This window comes from Clarias gariepinus, chromosome 6 (genome assembly GCF_024256425.1).
Source record: "Clarias gariepinus isolate MV-2021 ecotype Netherlands chromosome 6, CGAR_prim_01v2, whole genome shotgun sequence".
Classification (NCBI taxonomy): Eukaryota; Metazoa; Chordata; class Actinopteri; order Siluriformes; family Clariidae; genus Clarias; species Clarias gariepinus.
In genome coordinates, this window is record NC_071105.1 from 9975655 (window position 1) to 9999642 (window position 23988).

General features: G+C 38.4%; 1 protein-coding gene across 1 annotated transcript in view; it reads left to right on the top strand.

Moving 5' to 3' along the window:
- The window catches only part of zc3h3 (zinc finger CCCH-type containing 3), a 75129-nt gene that overhangs the window by 47437 nt on the left and 3704 nt on the right, over positions 1 to 23988 (top strand). Inside the window, exons 5-11 of the mRNA XM_053498617.1 lie at positions 9672 to 9817; positions 11889 to 11964; positions 12191 to 12349; positions 13383 to 13452; positions 17895 to 18026; positions 22895 to 23058; positions 23245 to 23402. Coding sequence (XP_053354592.1) covers positions 9672 to 9817; positions 11889 to 11964; positions 12191 to 12349; positions 13383 to 13452; positions 17895 to 18026; positions 22895 to 23058; positions 23245 to 23402 — 905 coding nt within the window. The remainder of the gene's footprint in view (positions 1 to 9671; positions 9818 to 11888; positions 11965 to 12190; positions 12350 to 13382; positions 13453 to 17894; positions 18027 to 22894; positions 23059 to 23244; positions 23403 to 23988) is intronic.

Sequence of the window (23988 nt, forward strand, 5' to 3'; positions counted from 1 at the left end):
GCGGATAACTGCTAACAGCGTACCTAGCCTTCTTTTGTGTGAATTCATTCTTCTTTTGTTAATACATTAGTAAAGCGGAACCTCAGCTTGTGAATTTTATTCGTTCTGAAGGCAAGTACATAATGCAAATTTGCATTGCGATATGAACTTTCACCATAATAAAAAATGAAAATGCAGGTAATCCTTTCCAGCCACACAAAAATATATTACACTGATTTTACAAAAACATCACGTAGCTTGTGAACTGACTGGCAAAAAAAAAAAAAAAGATTAAAAGTTTTAAACTTGTTTTGCTTGGGCTTTCCACTGAGGCAAACAAATGCTTCATATGACAGACAACTTTTTCTAAAGGAGGGCATTCGTATGCCAAGGTTCTGATGTATATCTTTAATTTTAACCTATTAAGCAATAATGTTTAAAAGTTTAAACATTACTGATACGGAGCTAACTTTGCTTATTTTTGACCCACTTCAGCTCTCAGTTGTGTTTTTTAATATAATTTTATTTTTATATCGTTAAACACTAAGTATGTCTTTGTAAATTAACTCAGTTAAATCTACATACAATTGATAGTTTGCTACAGAGAAACCTTATTTTTTTCCCTAGTATGATCAAATGTGATTGGGAAAAGTTTAAAAATAGGTGGGAAATCCCTAAAAAGTAAATTAACAAAATGGATAAAAAAGGGCTTGGTTTTGTTTTCCCATGGACTCCAGCTTTCAGAAAATGCACTTCTGGGTGTTTTGGGGCAGTTCATTTCAAGGATTATGGGTTGTGTAACAATCTGTACTGAATATATTTCCTGTAGTTGAAGTGGTAAAGGCAGAATCAGGAAATTATTATTTTTTTGGCCATTGTACTAGTGCAAGTAATTGCTGATGAATGGCAGCAAAGTATGATTCAAACTGCACTTCCATTTAACAGCCATACGTAGATTATAAATTATATTTCCAGCTTTTTTTCTATGGTTGACCTGTTTAAAATAGAATAAATCTGTGTAATGAGTGTTAAAATAATAAATATATTCATTATATGACAATTTAAAGCCATAACAGTTCTTAAAATACAGTGGATGATGTGGATGCAGACTGATTACACACTCTAAGGCTCCCGTCACACTGCGATGAAGACCATGAAGTTCCCACGGCGTCCTAAAAATATCAAAGATTGCAGCGAAAACAGAGTCAAAATGGAAAAATTTGCATTTATTAAGTTCATAATACTTCCAAAGCACGTCTGTGTCATTTCACAATGTGTCTATTATGTTGTCACTAATTTCATATCATGCACATAACCATGTGTCCAATGAAATCAAACAGAGTGATTACAACATCCGATGAGATCGCACCACGCTCTTGCTCATTTATCTTTGATTATGGTGCACTTTTGCCATGACATTGTTTAACAAACATCACAATCTTAATCTTTTATCTATAGTTGCCTATGATCCTAAGGCATTAATAATAATCTTGATTATCATTGATCATCTTTTCTACAAACATGGGATATGTTTCTTAAAGAAATGAGAAGTACATCAGTTAGAGTACATCAAAGATGACTCTTTTTTTTTTTTTTTTTTTTTTTTTTGAGCCAGACGGTACACATACAGGTTTTGGGTAAAGTTGTGGTTTTCGAAACCGAGAACCCAAAACATGTGTCCAGCAATAGATCAGTTCTTATTGTGTAATTCTGGTTTTCCTCAGTTTAAGGATGCTGTGTCTTAGTTTTAGGTTTTTTAGGTAGATTTTGACCGGGGTGCTGAAACACCATTTTTAGTTTCTACCCATATACTGTACTGTATAAGTGGACAATCCCTCCATGACATCACTCAAGTTTTCTGAAGAGCGGTTTTGAACCACAAATGTGGGAGCGCTGGTTGTCGCAGTTTTGTCAAGAACCCCGGGCAAATGGGTGAAACAAATGGAGGCTTACTTTCAGTTGAAATATCCCTACTTCACCTCAGTTACCACAAGCCTGCTAGATTATCTTAAGCTTAACTAAAATACTAAGGTGGCTAACATTAATTCATATGCTCACAATACTTTACATTTAATTGAACTTCATCGTTCATGTCGTCCTGTGTCAACTCGTAGATATTTTTGTAGTAAGGTAATCTAGAATGATTCCAGTTAGCTGGTTTGCTAACGTGATGCATAACACAGTTATCTGTTTAACTAGCTGTCACTTGAATTGGCCAGCCCAGTAATTATGCATAATTGTTCAGCTTCATATGATCCAAACTGATGAGTTACATAAAAATGTACCCTCAGACAATTGTCAGAAATGGGAAACCTAGCTAGCTATGGAGCCCAAAACTGTTTGTTTATTTGCTAATTTATTGTACCAGGTTGCAAGCATGGTTATTTTGGTTGTAAAATTTGGCATTTTAACAGCATTTCATTGGCTCTATGTGTATATAGTGTACAATAATAAAATTGAATCTAATCTAATCTAATGAGGGTCTGTGAGGATCGTCTCACTTTTGGACTTCCTAGTGGACAGTTGAGGAACTGCATGTTTTTGCAGTTTTGATTTGAGCTGGATTTAAGTTCAAATCAAATGCATTTGGCTTTTGAATAAAAGTTCATTGTTTTTTTTTTTTTTCTTTTTTCCCCCTTTCCCGATTCTTGGCGCATACTTTGCTTCATTTGTTTAATTCAGATTTTGTGAGACAGTGTGCTTGTTTCTGAGTTGAGCATTGAGCTCTGGTGACTTATCACTCTTCATTTAGCTGCCTGCAATAAATATTGATTCATCAAGGGATTTTCAATTTGAACCGCTGTGACGCTGCGTGAAATATTACAAGAGAGGGAAATGAGCAGGAGAGGGAGAAGAGAAATGTATGGAGATGCTCCGTGCTTAAAGGAAGCGTGTTCTTTCTTTGAGCACCGACACACATCATCAGTACAGCTATAGTCCCCATGATGCAGTGCGATAGAACTTGTTTTTTTCCATGTCTTGCGTGTTTCTATATTTAGCTAATTAGCTCAGAGGGGTATTTTACCGCTCTCTCCTGTTGAGACACACACAAACAGGGACAGTGTTGTCCCCGGCCCTAAACGCAGTGACCCGGTGTGTGTTAGGGAGAGTGGGAGTGTGCAGTCAGCAGTGAACGCTGCACAAGTGATTGAGTGTTTAGGGTGGCTGCGTGGGGGAGGAATGGCCCTCGTAAATCCTGACCACCACCAGAAAATAGATATAATCTCAACATTAACTACATTAATAGTAGCAGGAGTTGAATTAAGAAAGCCGTAAAGTATGGACGCAGAGGCATAAATTACACAAGCGTACCCACACACACTCGCACAGAGCCCTTTTCCCCTCGCACTCTCTTCTCACTTCTTTTCTCCTCCTCTGGTGCTCACATCTTGTTTTTTTTGCAATTTAATCTCTGTCTCTTTGTGTTAATTCGCAACTCATTCTCTCTTTCTGACTATTTTGTAGATCAATTTTCGGGCAAGTAGCAAGTGTTTTCCAATCTGTTGGAAATTATATCCAATAACATCCAGATTTTTTTTTTTTAAGAATCACATTTACACTCTGAGCATGTTGTGTTGTGATGTCCATGTGTTAACCATGCATACTTTACACAGTCATGACAGAGTTTAACACCTAAAGATGCACTAGCTTTTTAAGAGCGATCTTTAAACTTGCATACACACACAAACACACACACACACACGTATAGAGTGTGGGTGGATTGGTTGGTGTGGCCTTTATCACGTTTAGTGCTCTAGTATTGATCAGTACAGGATGTGGGAGAGAGTCGGTAATAAACCCACCACTGCACTTTTCTATCTTCCAGTTCTCTTCATCACCTCTGCATCTCTCTCATCTGGCTATCTGAGGAGAACAATGATGAACACTTATGTATACAATGAATAGTAGGATGGGACAAATGTGCTGTAAAATACATTGGGCTCTGTAAAATGTCCAATTTTAAGCGATTTAACCACTTTAAAATATAGAAATTTCATAGATTAAATCTATTTTCAAAATATAAAATACTAGAAATGTATTAAAATCCTGTGAGTACATGCTCAATGTAGAAATGAATAAACGCCTGCTACTTCAGGAAGAAAAAAAAAGTTATACTGTTCAAGACAGTTTTATTCATGTTAAATTAAATTAAATTATGTAAGTTAAATTAAACAAATCTGAGCAAAAGTTGTACTGTGACAGTTTGCAAAGTTCTCAAAGACACAATTTAAAAATTGGTTGTTTATGTAACAACCTCAGCAGCCTCCTCATTTCCCCTCTCGTCTGTTCCAACTACTCAGCATTTAATCACCTGATCATTTGTCGTCATCTGCACCCTTTCTCACTGGTTCATGCCTTTAGATGACTTTTATGCTTGAGCGATTCATACGTCAGACAAAACAAAGACAAATGTTTACCAAAAGCGAAAGCCAAAACAATGCCTGCAGAACTATTCCTTAAGACTACAATTAAAAAGACAAGAAAGTTTGGCTCTTTGCACGCAAAATATGACGAAACAAAGTCTTTTGCACAATAATGTATATCTGATATCCTTTGTATTGTGGAGTGCAAAGTTTTGTGTATCCTTTGGGCTAAAACGATGGTGCCAGGGACATAAGGTTTATAGCGGGAAGGTATCTTGGTGTACTGTATTAGCATTCACAGATGTTCTTCTGTTATCACAATAAATAAAAACTGTGTATAATCTAAGGGATAAGTTTGAAACGGAGATCTCCATCATCTGATGGGTTTTAGATCCTCAGCACATGCGACAAGCACAAAAACATGTGTATTAGACAGTTAATTTCTCTGAATGAGAGAAACAAAAGAGCGAGTATCGTGGGTCCATTTCAACCCTATTATCTCTGTTAATTTCATTCTGTGCCAGTTCTCTAACCGTACTGCCCTCCTGTTCCTGTCTTTATTACGACTAATTTCCAATGTGTTCACCTGGCTCTTCTCAGGGAATATTGCTCCTTTAAATTGCTCTTTTGCACACTGATTCCGCTTGATTCCTCCATTGACTAGTTTGCTTAAAGCAAAGAAGCATGGAAACAATAGAAATGAGCTAAATGAAGCTACCTATTTCAAGGGTAACTGTTTTTTTTTTTCCCTGCCTTTCCTCAGGATGAGCTTACTAATGCTTTCTCTGCAAACAAATAGGTCAGACAAGCATTATTGTGAATGCCCCGTGCGGCTTTCGAATTCTTCGCCGTCACCAAAACAAAAGTCACATCGTTAATCACCCTGCCGGAGTGCTGATTCGCCCTCTCCTTCATCTGTGCTCGTCCTACGGTCGAAAAGCTCCACAGCACACACCCTCGCATGGACGCTCGTGTTAACCAACAACAACCAAAAAAAAAAAGCACCATGCTCCCAAACACAATTACACGAGTGTATTCTATTTTGCCATGCATGTTGATTTTGTCTCTTGTACACCTTTTTTTTTAGCCCAAAAAGTGCAGGGCTTGTCAATACTGTATAAATACACTGTTTTTGTTTTTTTTACATACACTACAGTACATTGAGCCTTAATATGGAGCTGGGGAGCTTAAATATAATAATAATGAAAGAAAAAAAAAAAGCAAATGACATGATGGATTGTCTTTTTGGCAGACACAGGTGTAAACCATTCAGTCTTGCTGATTGTTTGCTTATTGTGCCCCTTAAATGTGCCAGGTAGCAGCAGAAAGGAAGATTTGTGTCTACTGGGAGTGATAGTGTGCTATAATAGGTCTTATTTTGACAGTGTGATTTAAAAGAACAAATGCACTTATGTATTTTAGTTAGTTCAGTAAAAATGAAATAATGCACTTGCGTAGCAATATATTAGCAAATCATATCTGTGCAAAGTATGCACCACTTCTACTTTGCATGTTTTTTTTTGTTTTGTTTTTTTTTGTTCCCCTTCCCAAAAAAGGGCAGCTTTCAAAGTCAGTAGTACACACCTGCATCGTATCCGTCCCTCTTTCTGTGTCCTGAGTGTTTGATGGCCAGCGGTAAAACCTCTCCGGAGGTCATCAGGAAAGGTCACCCAAAGGTCATCAGGAACAAGGTCATTTTGGCTCTGAATCAGCTCCAAATCTAGAGTTATGTTAACATGTTTTTCCATTACAATGGTTTTCAGATCCCAATCGGAACATTGCGTAATAGTGTCATGTGCCTCGTGTTGTTGGGGGACGTTCGCGAGTCCCCTGTGAACTTTTACTTTCCTGATGATCATATGACTGCTTCAGGGTGGGCAGCTGAAGCTGAATCAGAGCTCCCACACATTGGATCTGTTGTGATCTGTTTTAGGCGGATGAGTTATTATGCGTTATGAGTCAAGGCCATGTGATAACGGTAAAAGCTGGTCTAGTGAGTTTGCACTAGAAAGGACACCTACTTGACTGAATTCTGTAGTGTCATTTACCTGGGAGCCGAGTCACGTCAACTGGTCTTATTTCTTGTCCAAGTAGCTTCTTCAGTCTGATAACCTCAGGTGGGAAGACTGAGAATCTTCACACACGCATAGTTTCAATTAATTAGAAAATAAGTAAAAGATCCCTAATCCTTATTTTCCTAAAACATCTATTCTGAATAGTGATTGATTCAATTAAATTCCAACAGTGGACCTTTTTTTTTCTTTCTCACAAAACAGCTTTGCAGAAATAAAAATTCTGAATATAAATTGAAAAATTTATATGTTTATAGCTTATCAGTTATTAACTATATCAGTTTGTTTCTCATCAGCAAGGCAGAGCTTATGGTGATAAAGGAAAAACTTGACAGGGAGAAACCAAACTCAAATGCGACTCCATTGTTATCTGGGTTCTGCTTCCTGCATTGCATTGGTACCCCGAATAGTGCCCCGAGTACCCTGGGATAGGCTCCAGGCATACTGCAATCCTGTACAGGATATGTGGTGTAAAGAATAAGTGACAGATGAGATTTTTTTTTTTTTGTATAATCGAAAATGTGTTTCAGTTAACATCAAGTCCATTTTGTTGAGGTTGCTGTTACTGTACCCGTTCACTGACAGATTCATGTAGACAATATGATCATTTTATATACATTACCTAAAACTTTTTAAACTTTTTCTATAATTGTTTTTATTCTGCAAAGCTGCTTTGTGACGGTGACCATTGTCCTATATGAATATATGAATAAAAATTACTTTAATTAAGTTTACTTAACTTGAGTTTTAGTCCAGAGACTTTTCAAGCAATTCCAGTCACCAGCCGTCACAAAATAGGTTCAGTTTCAGTTCAGAAAAAAAAAAGAATCCGATTAATTCTAGAGCTCTTACTCTCTAGCATTTGCCCTCTATTGGGGCTGCATCACGGCGCCAGGGTTTCCAGTTCACTATCAAGCTTTTTTTCTTTTTTTCTTTTGGCTAAAATCATTAAATCAAATATAAAATAAGAGAGCTGGGGGATATTTCGTTGGACAGAATTTTTTTTAATACGCACATTAATTATTTACAATTAATATTTATTACAGTTTGCTGTCAAGATTGTGATCGATATGCTTTTATTAAAACACTTACACATATGCTTCATGTGAGGAGTACTGTTCACTAAAGGAAGGTGAAAAGGCGTGCATGCCAATGGTATAACTGAAAAGAAATATTAAGAACATTTAATGTAGGCATTTTGTAAAAATGTCCCCCAACTTCTGTTCCTATTTGTGAATCACCCACCAGTCTTCAGCAATGTTGGTACCACAAGGCGCATATATAATAATTTATCAACATTTCATTGCACCATGGCCTTTTTAAAAAAAATTTATTTACTTTTTTTTCTTTTTTTTTCTCTATGGGTCAAGGTTTGTTCGCATGCGAACTGTCAAGTCAGAGTCTCTCTGCTGCAGCTATTATGGTGATACCTACAGTAGAGCAGCTAGAATAGTGGTCACTTTCTACTTTTTCACTTATGTCCCAATGGCTTAGTATTTCTCCCCTGTTCTGTCACTCCTCTTTGTTTCTTCGGTCTCTCCCTCCCTTTTTTTCTTTCTTTCCCGTGTTCATGCTCCCCCTTCGGCTCCTTCTCGCTCACACACACACACACACAGGGAGTTTGTTCCTGTAAAAGGTTAACTGCTGTCCATGTTCCATGTCCATGTCATGGCTGCATTAGTCTGCGTTACGGCTCTTTGCCTTGAGGTTGTCCTGTTAAAGCCTCTGTGAGGCCAGCGACACTTCTCCTATTATCCATCATTATGGATCCCACGGCTACAGTCACTTAGCTAGAAAGAACCTGTCTAAGTTATGAGCCGTGTCGGATGTGTTATCTTCCAGACGAAGGCAAGCAGAAACAGTGCACTACACGCAGCTCACTGTGTCTGTGGCTGTATGTTTTTACTCGGTCTATGAGTGTATTTATTTTCTATTCCATTTTCTTTGCTATATCAGGGACGTGTGTGTGGGAATGTGTGTGTGTGTGTGTGAGAGAGCACAGTTTGTGGGTAGATTGGGTTTGACCATGGCAATAGATTGTGGAGGAAAGGCTCCTGTATTGGGTGCAGATTGATGTTAGATGTAATTTACTGTTGGGTGTTTAAATGGGTTCAGAACATGTGGGGCAAAGTTCATGTCTCCTAATACGGAGTAGATTAGCTTTCATACCTGCTCCTCTCTTACTTTTTTTCTTTTTTATTCCCTCCCTGCTCTTGCACATGCTCTAACACTTCGCCCCCGTCCCTATGCATACAAGCAGTAAACGGGCTATTGATCCTGTAAGCAAGTTAAGTGAAATTATTTCTGCTTTTTTGTTGTTTAAGGAATATTATGTATACTTTTTTTTGGACAACACTTCCAGTTGGAAGACTTTGCTCTTTATGAACACACCTTTGCACACACCAGTGTGTGTAGTGCAGCAGGAGGTGTGGTTTGAAAAAAAAGCATCGATTTTAAAAGACAAATAGACTGGTGTGTTTTTTTTTTGTTGTTTTTTTTGTTTCCTGCATAACAGAAGGGGTGGAAAAGGTATAAAATTTAATCCAAACACCTCGTGATAGCTCCACCCCTTCCGATATCTATTACAACTTTTGACTGATATGTCAAAAAAAAATTTTAGTTATGATTTAAATAGATTGTTAGATTTAGTAGCACAGATTTCCTTTTTTCCAAACTATATTTGAGTCATATCTACTAAACTCCCATGTGTGTAAACTCCACTTAGACGGAATCTCTGTAGATATGTGACGGATGTTGGAGGATGACATGACATGTCATGAGAGGTCATGTTTAGATAAATGTATAGCTATGCAGTTAGACCGTAATGTAATCACAGTGTGTAGGAGTGTGTGAGAGAACAGCGAGGAAGCAGGAAAGGTAGAATGAAAGTGTGCACGTGCGCGAGCGTTTGCAGGGCAATCTCCCCGCTCTGGCCTCCTGCCCTGGCAATTATCTCAATGATTTCCTTCTCTTTTCAATTCTCTCCATTTCCACCCTGCCGTCCCTTCCATTAGAGGAGCAATTTACCAGAGTGGTGTGACACGGGAACCGGGGAGGTGGGTGTGAGAGCGAGAGGCAGAGCATAAGGAAGGGGTGGGAGACGGGAGGAAGGAGGCGAAGAGGGAGTTACTAGTGAGGCGATGCAAAAGACAAGCTTTTCTGATTGTTGCTGTTTTTAAATGTATGCCAAGTGTTAATCACTGACCCTAGCCACACTTACCTCTTTTATTACTTCTCTTATTCACGTTTCTTTCAGAGTTCTGCTGAAGTCTCGCCTCCGTGCACCCTCAGACAGGCAGTGGAGAGGGCGGGGCATGCGGTGGATTGGCGGGGCGCTCTACAGCGTTTCGGCCAATAAGCTTTCCCGCACACATACTCTTAGCACACTATCCAACAGACCAGGTAAAAGCATCCTACAGATGGTATGTGTACGTGTGTGTGTGTGTTCAGAGAAAGCGACAGCAATCCTAGTGTGTGTGATTCTCAAATAGTAAATCTGTCATCAGTCAATAGTCCAAGTCTGTGTGTACAGGAAGGGGGGAGGAAAATATACAGAGCACTCGAGATTAAAGCATTTAACCCGGTTCAGAAAAAAAAAAAACATCATCTGCGTCATTCCCAAACCTAGCACATGCTTCTTATATTCTACTTAGCTCCTTCTCAATATCTCTGTTTCTTTATCACTACTTTATGTTGAAATAAACTATCTTGCATCATAAACGTTGCACTCGCAGTAAAACTACTGCCTTTCAGCAGGTAAAGGAGTCAGAGACAGGTGGTTTTTGATGTTTTTTTTTTTTAAGTAGTCTATTTTTGAAATCTAACAAATTATTTTATTTTTTGTAATATTACAATTCAATTCAATTTTATTTATATAGCGCTTTTAACAATGGTCATTGTCTCAAAGCAGCTTCACAAAAAAAATTAAAGAAATTTTTCTTTTTTTTTAGAAAAGAAAAGAAAATATTTGGAAGTGTGTATGTGTGAGAGAAATGTGTCTAGATAACACTATGTATTATATGTATTATAGTTTTAAATTACAATACTTTATAAATTTAATTATGAAACTAAATGCTTTGTGTTTGACTTAATGACTTATATTGAGGCACTTCACCTAGATTGATCAAAAAGAGAAGAAAAGAAATCTCATTCCATAGAGATTTTGAGATTTCAAATGAGGGGATGTATGTTGTTGTTTTTTAGTAAAATGCAGTAAAATTCTCATACACGGCGAGGGTTTGTTGGAAGTGCCTGGATTTATTTATTACTGAAAAGCAGAAAGCACGAGACTTTTTGGGCGCCATCACTTCAATCGCTGGCATATATTTTGGGGATTAAAAAACATAAAAAATTTAAGGGGTCCAGACAAACATAAATCTTCGGGACCAGTTTTAGCTAAAATTCAACCATTTTTATAGCATAACCAGGTGAACTCGTGTAGCCATGCTGATTTAAACTGGAGCTGTTGGTAACTGAAACTAAGCTCCACTTTTCCAGCATTATCTGATGATTATGACTGGAAACTGGACTGAAGTCCAGCTGGAATGACTGAAAACTTTTACTGGTCTACTTCGTCTCTGTGTGGTGACATTTGATGTAAAGGAGGCAGGGTTTGGGTGTGCAGTGAGTGAGGAAAAAATCAGAGATTTTTTTTTATTTGATCATTTAGATTTCTAGTCATATGTCAGTGAGTCTTGATTGACATTAGCTAACTTTGACTAGCTACTCAGCTTAGCCACATCACTGCATTATGTAGTTAGCACAGCACTGGGTGAGTTTCACAAGCCGGCGACATTGCTAAAAGGACAAAAGTAAATACTTAACATTAATAAATTTACTACTTATTGAAAAATACCCCCAAAATTACAGTAAATGTTAAAATAATCTCTTATCTTGTTGTGTAATTCAATTTCCCAACTGCTTGTTTGCTGGTCATCCAACTACATTCCCTGTGGACCAAGCTTGAGCGTACAGGAGCATACATGATGGTATTAATAGTAGTCGTTTGTTTGCATTTGCTCTAGTTATTGAACACAGCCCTTATGTACTTTGACGTGTGCTTCTGTACCCCCGTGCTTGGCAGGAAAATTACATTGGATCACAGGATTAAGAATCATTGCCTTGACAAGATGTGTCCCTTGCTTGTGTCACAATTGAGTTAATAAATTAATAGGGGATTCATGTAATTGTTTTACTATTACTGTTATTAATTACTATAATTAAATGCTATTATTAATTATGTTACTATATATTCCCTGTTCTTAAATGTAAAAAGTTGCTGACGATCGTATAAGATGCTTACTCTATTTTAAAGAGGATAATGAGGATGTGAGGTTTCCAAGCTATGCTGTTTTGTAACCAGTAAATGTTTTTAATTATCAACTAAATAAAGAATTAAAAAATAAGTAAGTAAACCCCATGCATAACAATTGATGGTCTTCTTTTTTTCCTCATTGTTTTCCCCAAAATACAGGAAAATTGTTCAATCCTCAAGAAGTCGCCTTAAGCAGTAATGCATGTAGGACCTTCAACACGCGTCATGTGGCCAGGTTAGTTCGGAAAGTGAAAGTGCCTTAATTTGCTAGAAGTCTATCTGGTCTCCACCTGCCTAAAGATGTAAACTAATATGTCATAAAATTATTGTTGATTCAGAGCAATGCAATCATTTTTGGTCAGTCTTGTGTGTATCTGCTTTGTTCGTTCGTCCCACACTGACGTGTTCAAGAGCTTCGATGGGTGAGCTCAGATTAAATGCGTTTGTGTTTGTTCTCTCAGTCGGGCGGTGCAGAAGAGTCTGGCCATTATTCGCCAGGCACAACAGAAGAAACAGCAAGCAAAAAATTACTGCATGTACTACAACCGCTTCGGCAAGTGTAACCGCGGCACGGCGTGTCCCTACATACACGACCCAGACAAAATTGCTGTTTGCACCAGGTACTTTGACCCAACTGCTGACTCGCATTCAATTTTTATACTGCACATGCATTTGTACTCAGATTTTAACATTACTCGCTATGTATCATGTATTGTTTGTTGAAAATCCATGGGTTATTATGTATTATTTTATATTTTAAAATACATAAATATATATGGTGGTGTAGTGGTCAGCATTGTTGCCTTGCACCTCCAAGGTCCGGGTTCGATACCCAGCCAGGCTCGATTCCCGTCTCAGGTAGGTTTTCTCCAGGTACTCCGGTTTCCTCCTACAGTGCAAAGACATGTAGGTTATGCAGATTGGCGTTCTCAAATTGCCCGTAATGTGTCAACTGAGCGTGTAAGTGTGTGTATGTATGTGTGTGAGCCCTACGATGGATTGCCACCCTGTGCAGGGTGTACCCCCACCTCGTGCCCTAAGCCTCCTGGGATAGGCTCCAGGTCCCCGCGACCCTGAATACAGGATAAAGCGGTATAGAAGACGAGTGAGTGAGTGATAAATATATATTTTATGTTAACCAAAATTTACGCAAATGTACATGGACATTTATTTCTTTCTCCAATGTTCTTGTTGCCATAATTTCATGATGCCATGAAATCAGTTACAGGTTTCCTCCTTGGATGTTTAACAATAAAAAGCAGCCCTAGCCCCCCATTTCAAAATGTAAAAACTATAAATACATCAATGATTCTTCATAACCATGATTACTATTGCATAGATTACTATAGTTACTGTAAAAACATTATCACACAAAAGCATTAGTATAAACATGTTATTTGCCTTTCAGCTGTGACTACTGTCAGAACTGCTGCTATAGACGCTTAATCAACACCTTTTGAGCGATCAGATTTGGGAAGGCAACAGCACTGTGGTATAAATGCCACAAATCAGATTTAAACTTTAGTATCGATCTGCAGTGTAACATATACATCATATTAATACCCATTATAGACTTTACAGTATTGTAAATGCTATTTTTAGGCCCTGTGTAATAGCTGGACTATAAGTGATTACTGCTGTATTGGTCTACAGGTTTCTTAGGGGCACGTGTAAACAGACAGATGGGACATGTCCATTTTCTCACAAAGTCTCCAAAGAAAAGGTGGGTCATTATTGGCTATGTTACCGATACTTTAACCAGTACCTGCAATTTTTTCTTCTGTGCTTCAGTAAAAAAAAAAAAATTATCTTTATTTGGGGCCGATTGTATAGTGTGTGCAAAACTATACATACTGTACAACGAACACTAGGGATTGAGCTTCTAAAACCAGGATCTATGTGTCACAGAATTGATTAAAAGACTTTAAGTATGCACTTACGTATGCAAGTATTTGCTGCAGTGAGCAGCGCAAGTTTACAGGGAAAGGTTGTGAGTGAACTGAGCGGCTGGAGTCAAGTTAAGGTCAGTACATGTTCGCCTGTCAGAGGTGTTAATTTAAGGTTCTTATGGCAGATTACAAATTCGGATCGTGGATTATTATGGTGTATTATGATATTTTTGAACGATTGGCCCCTCAGATTCCTATGTCACATATTTGGCAACTGATGGCTTTGGATACAAGAGAGGAGGGATCAGTATTGAGTGAAGTATGTGACTTCAGAGCATCATGTTAATCAAAATGTCCCAGAGATGACCTACGAGTTCTTATTTTTTTGTGCACAAACAAGCACACATGTGGGTACAAATTCCAACTCCACCATGATCTTGTGCGTCTTATTCTTATTTTTCTGTTTTTATAGTTATCACTATGAAAATGTGAAAATATTACATTGTTAAAACATGCCAGTACTCTGTATTATGACAGCATACAGAAATATAAAAGTTTTGATGAAGTGGATCCACTTTTCTGGTTTTGAGCAAAGAAACAACCAACATAAACAATGAGGGTGAATTCTGGGAGCATAATCACGTCAGCTTGTGTCAGCAAGTAAAAGTAATGTTATGATGATGTGTACTAGCTTGCAACGCATCTCTGCTTGCTAACTGAGATTAGCAGCGCATCATCTCTCATCTTTCAACATCTCATTTGTTTGCCAGTCACTTCTAGACCTGTGTTGTGTGACAATAGTGACATAAGTAAGAGTGAGAAACTATTTATTTCATTTGATAAACTCATTCGGACAACTTGTGCAGTGTTACTCTAGATTTAACAACTTTTAAGATCCCTTTAGAAACTTGATAAACTAGCAACAGTTTGTTTCTATGACCGCCTGTGAAGGTCCAGTTTTACTCACCGGATGTAGGAAAGCCCCTCTCAGCTTCTACACCATCAGTAAGTGAGGGAGAGGAGCAGCGTGTTTAGCTGGCAGCACTGCCACTGGCAGAGACATGAATGACCCGCGCACACCAGACATCCCTATAACCAATTATAAATCCCTGTTTGGTTGGGAACTTTTTTTGTTTAATTGGAATGTTTTTTGCGTTTTATTTATTTATTTATTTTACCCCCACATCAATTAAACATAATAAAATAAAAATACAAATTTATAAATCAATAAATCATAACTCAAATTAATTACCTATGCATTATATCAGTAATTTAAATAAAAAAGGTAAAGTAAAAATCTTCCAGCTTTTCTATTTAGTACATGTACATTTTATGTCACAGATAACTCTATATGCTTTCAGCCCCATATAGGAAGAAATGATTGGTGTTGGTTCCTGTTATTACACCTTCATGCCACAACACCTTTTCTGTCTGTAGCTAGTTGCTATGCATATATAGTGTGGGAGATGTATATAGAGTAACTACTCAGGGTTCGATTCCCAGCCAGTGCCTAAACCCCAGCCACTGGATGCAGTGCTGGTCCCGAGCCCCGGTAAAATGGGACGGTTGTGTCATGAAGAGCATTTGGCGTAAAATCTGTGCCAAGCTTGTATGTGCGGACCAAGTGTCCGCTGTGTGGACCCCTTGCCGGAAGCAGCTTAAAGAACAACAACGCCAACTCAACATAGTCTCCATATCAAGCTATTGCAGTATGCTCCATTGTTGAACCCAACTCTTGAATCCTGTTTTAAAAATCCCTTTGTCACATTTGATGGTCTCCAACTGTGTGGTTTGTCTTCAGTGCGGGTTTCCTCTATTTTAAACTTCTCTCATCCATCTGTTGCACTTTGCTTTTGTCAGTGATGTCCATCTCCAGGGGATTTTCAAAGAGGATTCAAGTGTTGGGTACAACGGTGGTGCATATGCATCTCTAGTGGAGACTATGTTGAGTAGTACCTTTGTATAGAGGAAGAGCTACCCTGCCAACATAGCACTTTCAACCACCTACATCATTTAATAAAAATATTATGCCTACTTTTGCTTTCAGTACAGCACAAGTGTGTGGAAGAGAAATACTTTATAATCCCACTATCCAGTAGCACCCAAAAAATTTTTATTTTTTAAAGTCAAAACATTTTTGAGTTGAATTTTGAGTCAAATCTTCCTCCTAAATCAGTGGTTTTTAACCCTGGCCCTGGATATTGTAGTGTTTGTAGTGTTCCAGGGCGCCGTAAAGGGATTTAACCCTGAGGTCGAAATTGAACCGAACTTGCTATGTGTTTGGGATTTCAGAGAGAGATGAATGACTGCATAAATACAGTACGATGTTCTCTTGAGATTTGGACGATGATTGAACAAGACAGTATTTAGTGGATGCTATTACTGAATTGTTTAAACTAGTAATGTATATGATTGTGTTATTATTTAATAGTTTATATTTTGGCAGTTCGATTATTTATTATTAATATTTTTTAACCTTAATGATCATAGTAATAGTTTGTTAATCTTTTTCTCTTTCACCTGATTTGTGAAGAATAAATTAAAGGGATTTAAGATTACATTTTCCAGCCTTCCCATGCAGCTCCCTTTAAATAAAAATATTGTAATGACATGCATCGTAAATCCAAACCAAACTAAATAGAAAAAAAGCATGAGTTGTGCCCTGATTTTGACTATGTTGGAGGTGAAAGCGTCTTTAAGTTTAGTCCATTGGGGTGATTTGTTTGGAAGATCTACTTCATCTTTCTGTAGAGTTTTAATTTTTAGAGTTTTTAGTTTTCTGATTGCATGTCACCCTTAAATTTCATTTCAAATGGGGATAAATTATTACATTTTAATATGGACATCAGCGGACATACTATACCGCTGTCTTTGTTCATCAAGAATATTGTTTTAAAAAAAAACACATGTAGTCGTTATTAGTTGTTTACTTGTTAGTCTTGTGTTCTATTCCAAGCTAAATAGATTCACATTACTTGACCATGTGTGCGCATAGCTAAAGACCAAGCACATGACGTGTTTATCTCTGAGAAGAAGTGTTCCTAAGGGAGAAGAGAGCCGGTTTACATATATGAGAGCAATGTTTGCATTCTGGCTTATGGCATAATCTAAAGATTTCCCCTAAGACTTCCTTCGCTTGGTGACGGGTGGACACCTGTCTCACTTGTTGTTTGTCTGGCAGAAAATAGCTGTCCCTTCGAGAGTCTTCACTTTCCTTAGGAATCCACAAACACACTCCCTCACAAACACTTGTTGAGACTCTCGCTCATGTTGCATCCAGTGGCCTCGCTCACTCTCATTCACTCTCACACCCACTGCACCTGTGACGGTCGTCATCCTCCCTTTCGCTAAGCGTCATGAGGCCAGCTGCCAGCTTGACTTAAAGGAGCAATGTCACCTCCCCCATCTGCCGGTCGTAACCCCTCTCACTACCCCTCGTCTCCCCCTTCCTCTGTTCTCTAGCTGAATTTATCCCTGCTCCTTATTTCACATGTATATCCAAAGGAGCGCGGCTTTGATTTCGGGCCTGAAACCGAAACCAGTTGAGTACATTTCTCACCCCTCCCACCAATCAGCACTTGATCGCATCCGAAACCGGACCCCTCGTTCTCCCCACCCCTCTTGACCGCCGACGAAGATGTGGAGTGACCATTCCTGTGCTCTGCACATAAACACGTCATGCAAGCACTACAAGCCCCTGCTTGGGTAAATATTTCTGTAGCAGTTAATTAGACAGAAATGATATGACCCTCATTGAGATGAGATTCCACATAAAGGGGTTCAGATTACCCTCGCTGTCCTCTCGCCACCCCGCTAGTCCTGCATCTATTTCAAGCTTGGAAAAAGCTCGATTACACGTTTTTACATTCTGATTATTCATACATGCAGATAATATTCACAAACTCAACGTCTGCAAACGAAATTCATTAATGTGCCAATGACACGTGCATATTTACTGCGTCTGCATTAGGAGCGTGAATATGAAACACGTTTTAACAAGTAATTTATACATAGTTATTGCAGCTAATAGAAATATATAGACAAATGGTTATTATATTTATTTTTTAAAAGGTATGAATGAGACACGTTTGCTGCTTTGCTTACTTTCCTGTGAGCCTCTTGCCTGGCATTCTTTCCTTCAGACACACTCGACAGCTTATTAAATAAGCTATTCAATCTTTTTAAGCTTAGTAATAAGCTATTAAATATATTTCTCAGTCCTGTTAATCATTTGCTATCTCCGTCTGTCTGTCTCTTTCTCTCTCTCTCTCTCTAGATGCCTGTGTGTTCGTACTACTTAAAAGGAATTTGCAACAACAGTAACTGCCCATACAGCCACGTTTACGTGTCTCGCAAAGCTGCCGTGTGTCAAGATTTCATCAGAGGCTACTGTCCTCAGGGAGAGAAGGTAACACACTCACTCAGCACTGCAGCATGTCCAACTCTCAACACACACCCCTAATAAAGCACTTCTCCTGGCATGCATGCATCTTATAGGTTACTGGCTTAAATGGTGCCCATGATGACAGCACTGAAAGATCATCAGGCTGTAGTATGTTGTACACTCAGACAGTGTGATTCCTACCAACAATTACTTAGATATTCGATTACTCTATTAATTTTTTGGTACCAAAATTATTTACTTAAACTTCCAGTTTCAATCAAATGAAACAAATGTTTTTAAAAAACTTTCAGCAGTGACATTTTTAATGATAACCTTAGTAGTACTGTGTACTATAAAGCTAACAATAAATAAATTCTCAGAAAAATATCTAACATGACAGGATTTTTTTCTCTATTCTTACTCACTCACTCACTCACTAACCGTCAATACCACTTAATCCTGTATATAGGGTCGCGGGGGGCCTGAAGCCTTTCCCAGGAAACTTAGGGCCCAAGTTAGGTTTTTTGTTTCCATCTGAAAACTGATCTGTCTTGTACTATACATTTTCTTTACAGCAATGCATATATTCTTCATATATATATGGACCCCACCTTGTCCAGTCTGTAATCTGGAAGCATTGTGGAGAACTCTTTCATTAAAAAGAAAATATTGCAGCTTTAAAAGTGGAGTATATTTACAGTACAAACCTTGTCGGTGAACTGTGAGCGAAAAAAAAAAAAAATCATTCTTTAATCCTAATCAAGGTAAAATGTTCAATTAATTGTGATATTGATTTGAGGTCACATCATCTAGCACTAGTGTACAACTCTCCAGCCTTTATTTAAACAGGGTTTATTTTTTTATAACAGTACAACCCAAAGTTGCTAGTGTTATTCTTTACATAATATTTTATTGTTTTTTTTTATGTAAAATTTATGTATCTGCATAGGTTAAGAGTTTTTATTGCAGATTTGTCTTTATTAGTTTTATATAGTCTTATATAGTCTTGAGTCTTCAAATTAATTAATAAATTACATTCATTTTAAACATGAATTTGTTTCTGTTCGCTCAACATTGTATCATTTTATTTCGAAACTGTACCATGCAATGGCTTTGCGGTGTGTTTGGTGTTTCATGTTGTGTCTGAGCAATTCCAAGCTGTTTTGTCCTAACATCGTTTTCTCATTTTGTTTTGCTCCTATACTCACCTTTTTTTTTTCTTGTGTCTTTGTTCATTTCATTTTCTTTCTTTTCTCCCTCTTTTATAGAATTTGTTCATCTCTTCTTTTTCTCCGTCATAACAAATGCATTGTCCCACTGTCAGGGCTCATTTAAATATTTGGGGTGAAATGCGAATATATAAAGAGAGAGATATTAATATTTATTCTATTAGCCGAAGTGCTTAGGTCTGTAATTTTGCGCCGTCCCAAAAGCACTGTCTCAGATATGATGGATAGCACGCTGTAATTATGGACGTGAAAAAGTGCTGATGACGGCAGTACAGGCGAGAGGCCAGCGATGGATATGCCAGCGGAGCAAGGGTTAAAGCACGCTCTCATCCTCTCCAATTCTCTCCCCCTCTTTTTTCTTCATCTCTCTCTTCTACTGCCTCGCCTTCACTGTCTGTCTCTCGTTTTTCTGATACTCTCCCCCTTTGGCTGTACATCTCCGTCACTTTTACTTTCTGTTTCTTTTGCCTCATCTCACAATTACTGCATCTGTTTCTTTTTCTCTTTTTTTTCTCTTTTGAGGTGTTTTCATAGCTTATATTGCACAGTCTCTCTCTTTCTCTCTTTGTCTCTCGCTCTGTAATGTAAAATTGTAAAATGTGCTGACTCGTTCTGCTTTGTGGCCAGTAGAAAGCTCTTCTAATAGGCCCCAGAGACTTTCCAGCCTACCTTAAATCAAGTGGAAAATTGTTAACTTGGGCTGGTATAAAGATGTTCCATCCACTTCTCCTTTTTTTTTCATGCATCTCTTTTCCTCCTTTTCACTGCTTTTATGTAAATTAAAATGTATGGGAGAGCTGGGATGGCCCAGGCACAGGCTTTCATGTGTTTGCTTTGCTGAAAGAGGCAGCAATCGCATCACAGTTAATGAACCTTCTCTTAGTGTCCACCTAACAACAACCTTATTCTTTCTTATTACTTTAGTAGATCTAAGCATCTCTGAACGCCTGCTGTCACATATTGTACACACACCGGTGACACTGTATAGAGCAAAGAGTTCGAAGTAGGGGCAGCCTGTGGTAGATGATATTATTATTATTATTATTATTATATTATTATTGTTGTTGTTGTTATGTTTGAACCAGTCAGAGGTTTTACTGTGGCTTAAAAGTCTCAGTACAATAATGTGTACGTCCATCAGTTTTAATAATTAATAATTAATATTTAATTTCATTATTGACCAGCCACCGTAGCAAAAAACCTGATGGTAGTTTTTGTCACGAGGTAAATTACAGGTTTATTATACTCTTGCTATAAACTTTTCCCATTAAACAGTGAATTCCCCTAATTGTAAAATGTTGTCGTATCTATAGTCACTTGACTTGGATGGTGATTACAAAAATGTGTAGTAGTTGACACGGTGCAGCTTTGCGAGGCATTAAAGAAATATTCAGTTAATGTTATTCAGTTAATGTCTCCTTGCAACCCCTACAAAGGTAAGGCTGTCCCTTTAAGTTTCTTCGTAAAAGTCTTCTGTAAAAGTCTTCAGGGAAGGTCTTTGTGGTTTCTCGGTAGCAACACAAGCTGCACTCCTGTCAACCTCCAGAGATACCAATAAAGACATGCTCGAGATGGAACGACTCTTTATACCTGCTATAACGCAAGTGATAACAGGAACTAACTTGTTTCACAGATGTCCCATAATGTTAAAACTGGCTATAAATAGATAAAAGTATGACGTGTTATTTTTTAGTGGTGTACGGGTTAACACTTTAGGATGTGCAGTCATTGGAAAATAGTCAACTTCAGGGTGTTGGAAGTAACTCCTTTTCCTGCTGGGCCGCATTACAACACCTTAGAGTTTGTTGCTCTCCTAAAACAGTATACCTTGTTGTATTTGAATACTCCCTGTAAACAAAATAATATTTAAATTGTAATAATTCCTAACTATAATCATTATGTATTTATAGAACGAACTATAAGAGCAACTATAGTCATGTAGTTATAAAAGTTATATACTAGTTATTCAAAGCCTAATTCTAAGCCTGATTATATGTTATAACTTATATAACATATATCCTAAGCCTAGATATAACTGAAATTTCTATAAAATTGAAAAAAAAAATGCTGTTTAAATAACAATATTTTACGTCATACCTAATTGACCTAATTAGTTCTAATTTTAAATGTTTTCTCTTGTTTCCTTCTATACGCGTGTCGAACTCTCAAGAGTCTCACCCTTTTGTAAAGCTATAGCTGAGTTTTTCATTTGTTTAGTAAAGTAGTTATAGACAGAGAATACAGTTTTGGTAAAATGAGTTCAACATCAGTCAAACTAAAAGCGAATGGGCAGTCAAATAAAGAGGAGGGGAAAAAAACAGAGTACCTGAATGTTCCACTGAGATGGGGTGAAATTGCAATCGACTGAGCACAAGTGGAGAGGGATTTAGCAAATTGGAGCAATTAGCCACGAGCATGGTGAGTGATGATGTTGTCTATAGGATGATGTAGAGGGTATTAGGGCCAAGACTCACAGGCTGCGATAATCTCGTCCCGCGAGACACTGTGTGTGTGTGTGTGTGTGTGTGTGTGTGTGTGTGTGTGTGTGTGTGTGATGGGCATGCTTTTCTTAAGAAAGTAGAACTTTATACTCTGCATCAAGGTTTGATGTTGGTCTGCTATGATATAGTTTCTGCATGTCCAGAATGCATCATTTGCGGCATGAAAACAGACTTTTTTTTTTTTTTTTTTCTGATATGCAGTTATTGATCATATAGATCTCCAATCTATGTGAGAAGAAGAAAAAAAGATCAACTGCTGCTGATATAGTTCCCAGACAATTTCTTAATTATCGTTTACACGCAATGCTTTAAAGACGTGCATAATCGTGTTTCAATTAAAACGAATATCCCAGGGTGAAATAAATGCATTTTGCTTACTGTGTGTTGTAGAAAAGAAAAAAAAAACAATATTGAAATCCTATCAAAACATTTCCTTTCATTGTTTTTTTTAGAATTCCTACAGTGACAGGTGATGGGATGGCTTTGTACCTCAGTTTAATTTCAAAGCCTTGTGTACGTGGATTCTACCGTGACATGAGCACTCATAATGCTTTGCTTTCATTATTCTGCTTGTGAAATAGCCTGCTTGTGGCCTAGTAAATCTCAGCACTGTTGTCTGACTGGACACATGCTGTCTGAGGTGTGTGTGCATGTGTGTGTGTGCGGCTGTGGAGATCTCAGTATGCACTCAGAGCAACTACGGGGTGATGGAGAGTCCACCCTGTTCCCGGAAACACGATCCTGTAGCCTCTTCTCCCCCTTCTCACACACGCACACACACACACACACAGACTCTATTTCAAGAGCAACCTGCTCCTCATACATTCTCCATCTTCTCACATACACACGTCTTGCGCCCCTCGCCCCATATTGGGTATAATTAGCTTTTCTGACAGGTGGAAGAGATCAGATCTCCTGAAGAATGAAGCTACCAATTTACACCCATATTACACAGGCACACAGACGCTCTCACCTACTCTCACTCACTGGATCTTTCACACACTTTTTCTCAAGTGCACGCATCCACCACACACACACAAAAATCCTTCTGCTTTAACATGGAGAGCACAAACACCAACCATGCAGAACCCTTTCCTCTTGGGAAAAAAACAAACTATTATGACAACGTTAGCACAATTATAGGATGTCATTTTCTCCACAGTGTAAGAAGAAACACACACTCGTGTGTCCAGACTTCTCTCGAACTGGTGTGTGTCCCCAAGGGACTAAGTGTAAACTGCAGCACAGGCAGAGGACGAAGCGTGCCGGGTCCAGCCTGAGCTCTGGCTCGTGTAAAAAGGCCCGCAGCCATGAATTGACAAAAAGGTTTGTGTAAGAGACAGAATAAAATGTAAAAAAACTAAAATGTTTTGTCCTTTGGAAAGCCCACAGTCTTAGAAATTATAATATTCAGTCTGTTTATTAGGGTCACTTTTACGCATACAATATCGTAGTTCACATAGACTCAGAGGTGCGTCTAATTGTCTGATATTGCTTTTTCCTCCCTTTAAGTCCCACGCCAGAACCAGTGCGCACTCTGTCAGACGAGGACATGCCTAAGACCGGCCTTGCGAAACTGCCCTCCTTTATCTCTCTTTCTAGTTCCCCAGAGACCCCAGAGATGGGTGTGAGCCCCTCATGCCCCCCTGGAGCTGGGACAGAAGGCACAGGTGAGCCCTGACCCCGTACACAGCGGGGGGCCTGGAACACACGCACACAAACACACACACGCACACACAAAGACAAACAGTTTAGCAGCTTTCCCACTTGTCTTTTAAAGCAAATGCAGAATCTTGTACTATGATGTAGAAGGTAGTATTATAAAATAAAGCTGGTTTTCGTTTTAGAGAATGTTTCGGGCACATCACAGCTCCAGGGTGTGGGGTTTTCTCTGTGTGGAGATCCTGTGTGGGGTTTCGTCTGTGTGGAGATTCACATGTTCTCCCTGTCTCCATATGCATTTCCTCTGGGTTCTCCGGTTTCATCCTAATGTTAGTAGGATTGTCTATGCAAAATTGTACTTCGGTGACTGAGAGTGTGTAAGTGTGTGTGCATGATGCCCTGAAAGAACCTGAAATCTCAGCCGAAGTGTACTCATCCCTCGTCTCCAGTGTTTCTGGGATAGGTTTCAAATCTACACCATCCCTGACCAGGATGAAGTGCATATTGAAGATTGTCTATCTATCTATCTATCTATCTATCTATCTATCTATCTATCTATCTATCTATCTGTCTGTCTTTCTGTCTGTCTGTCTG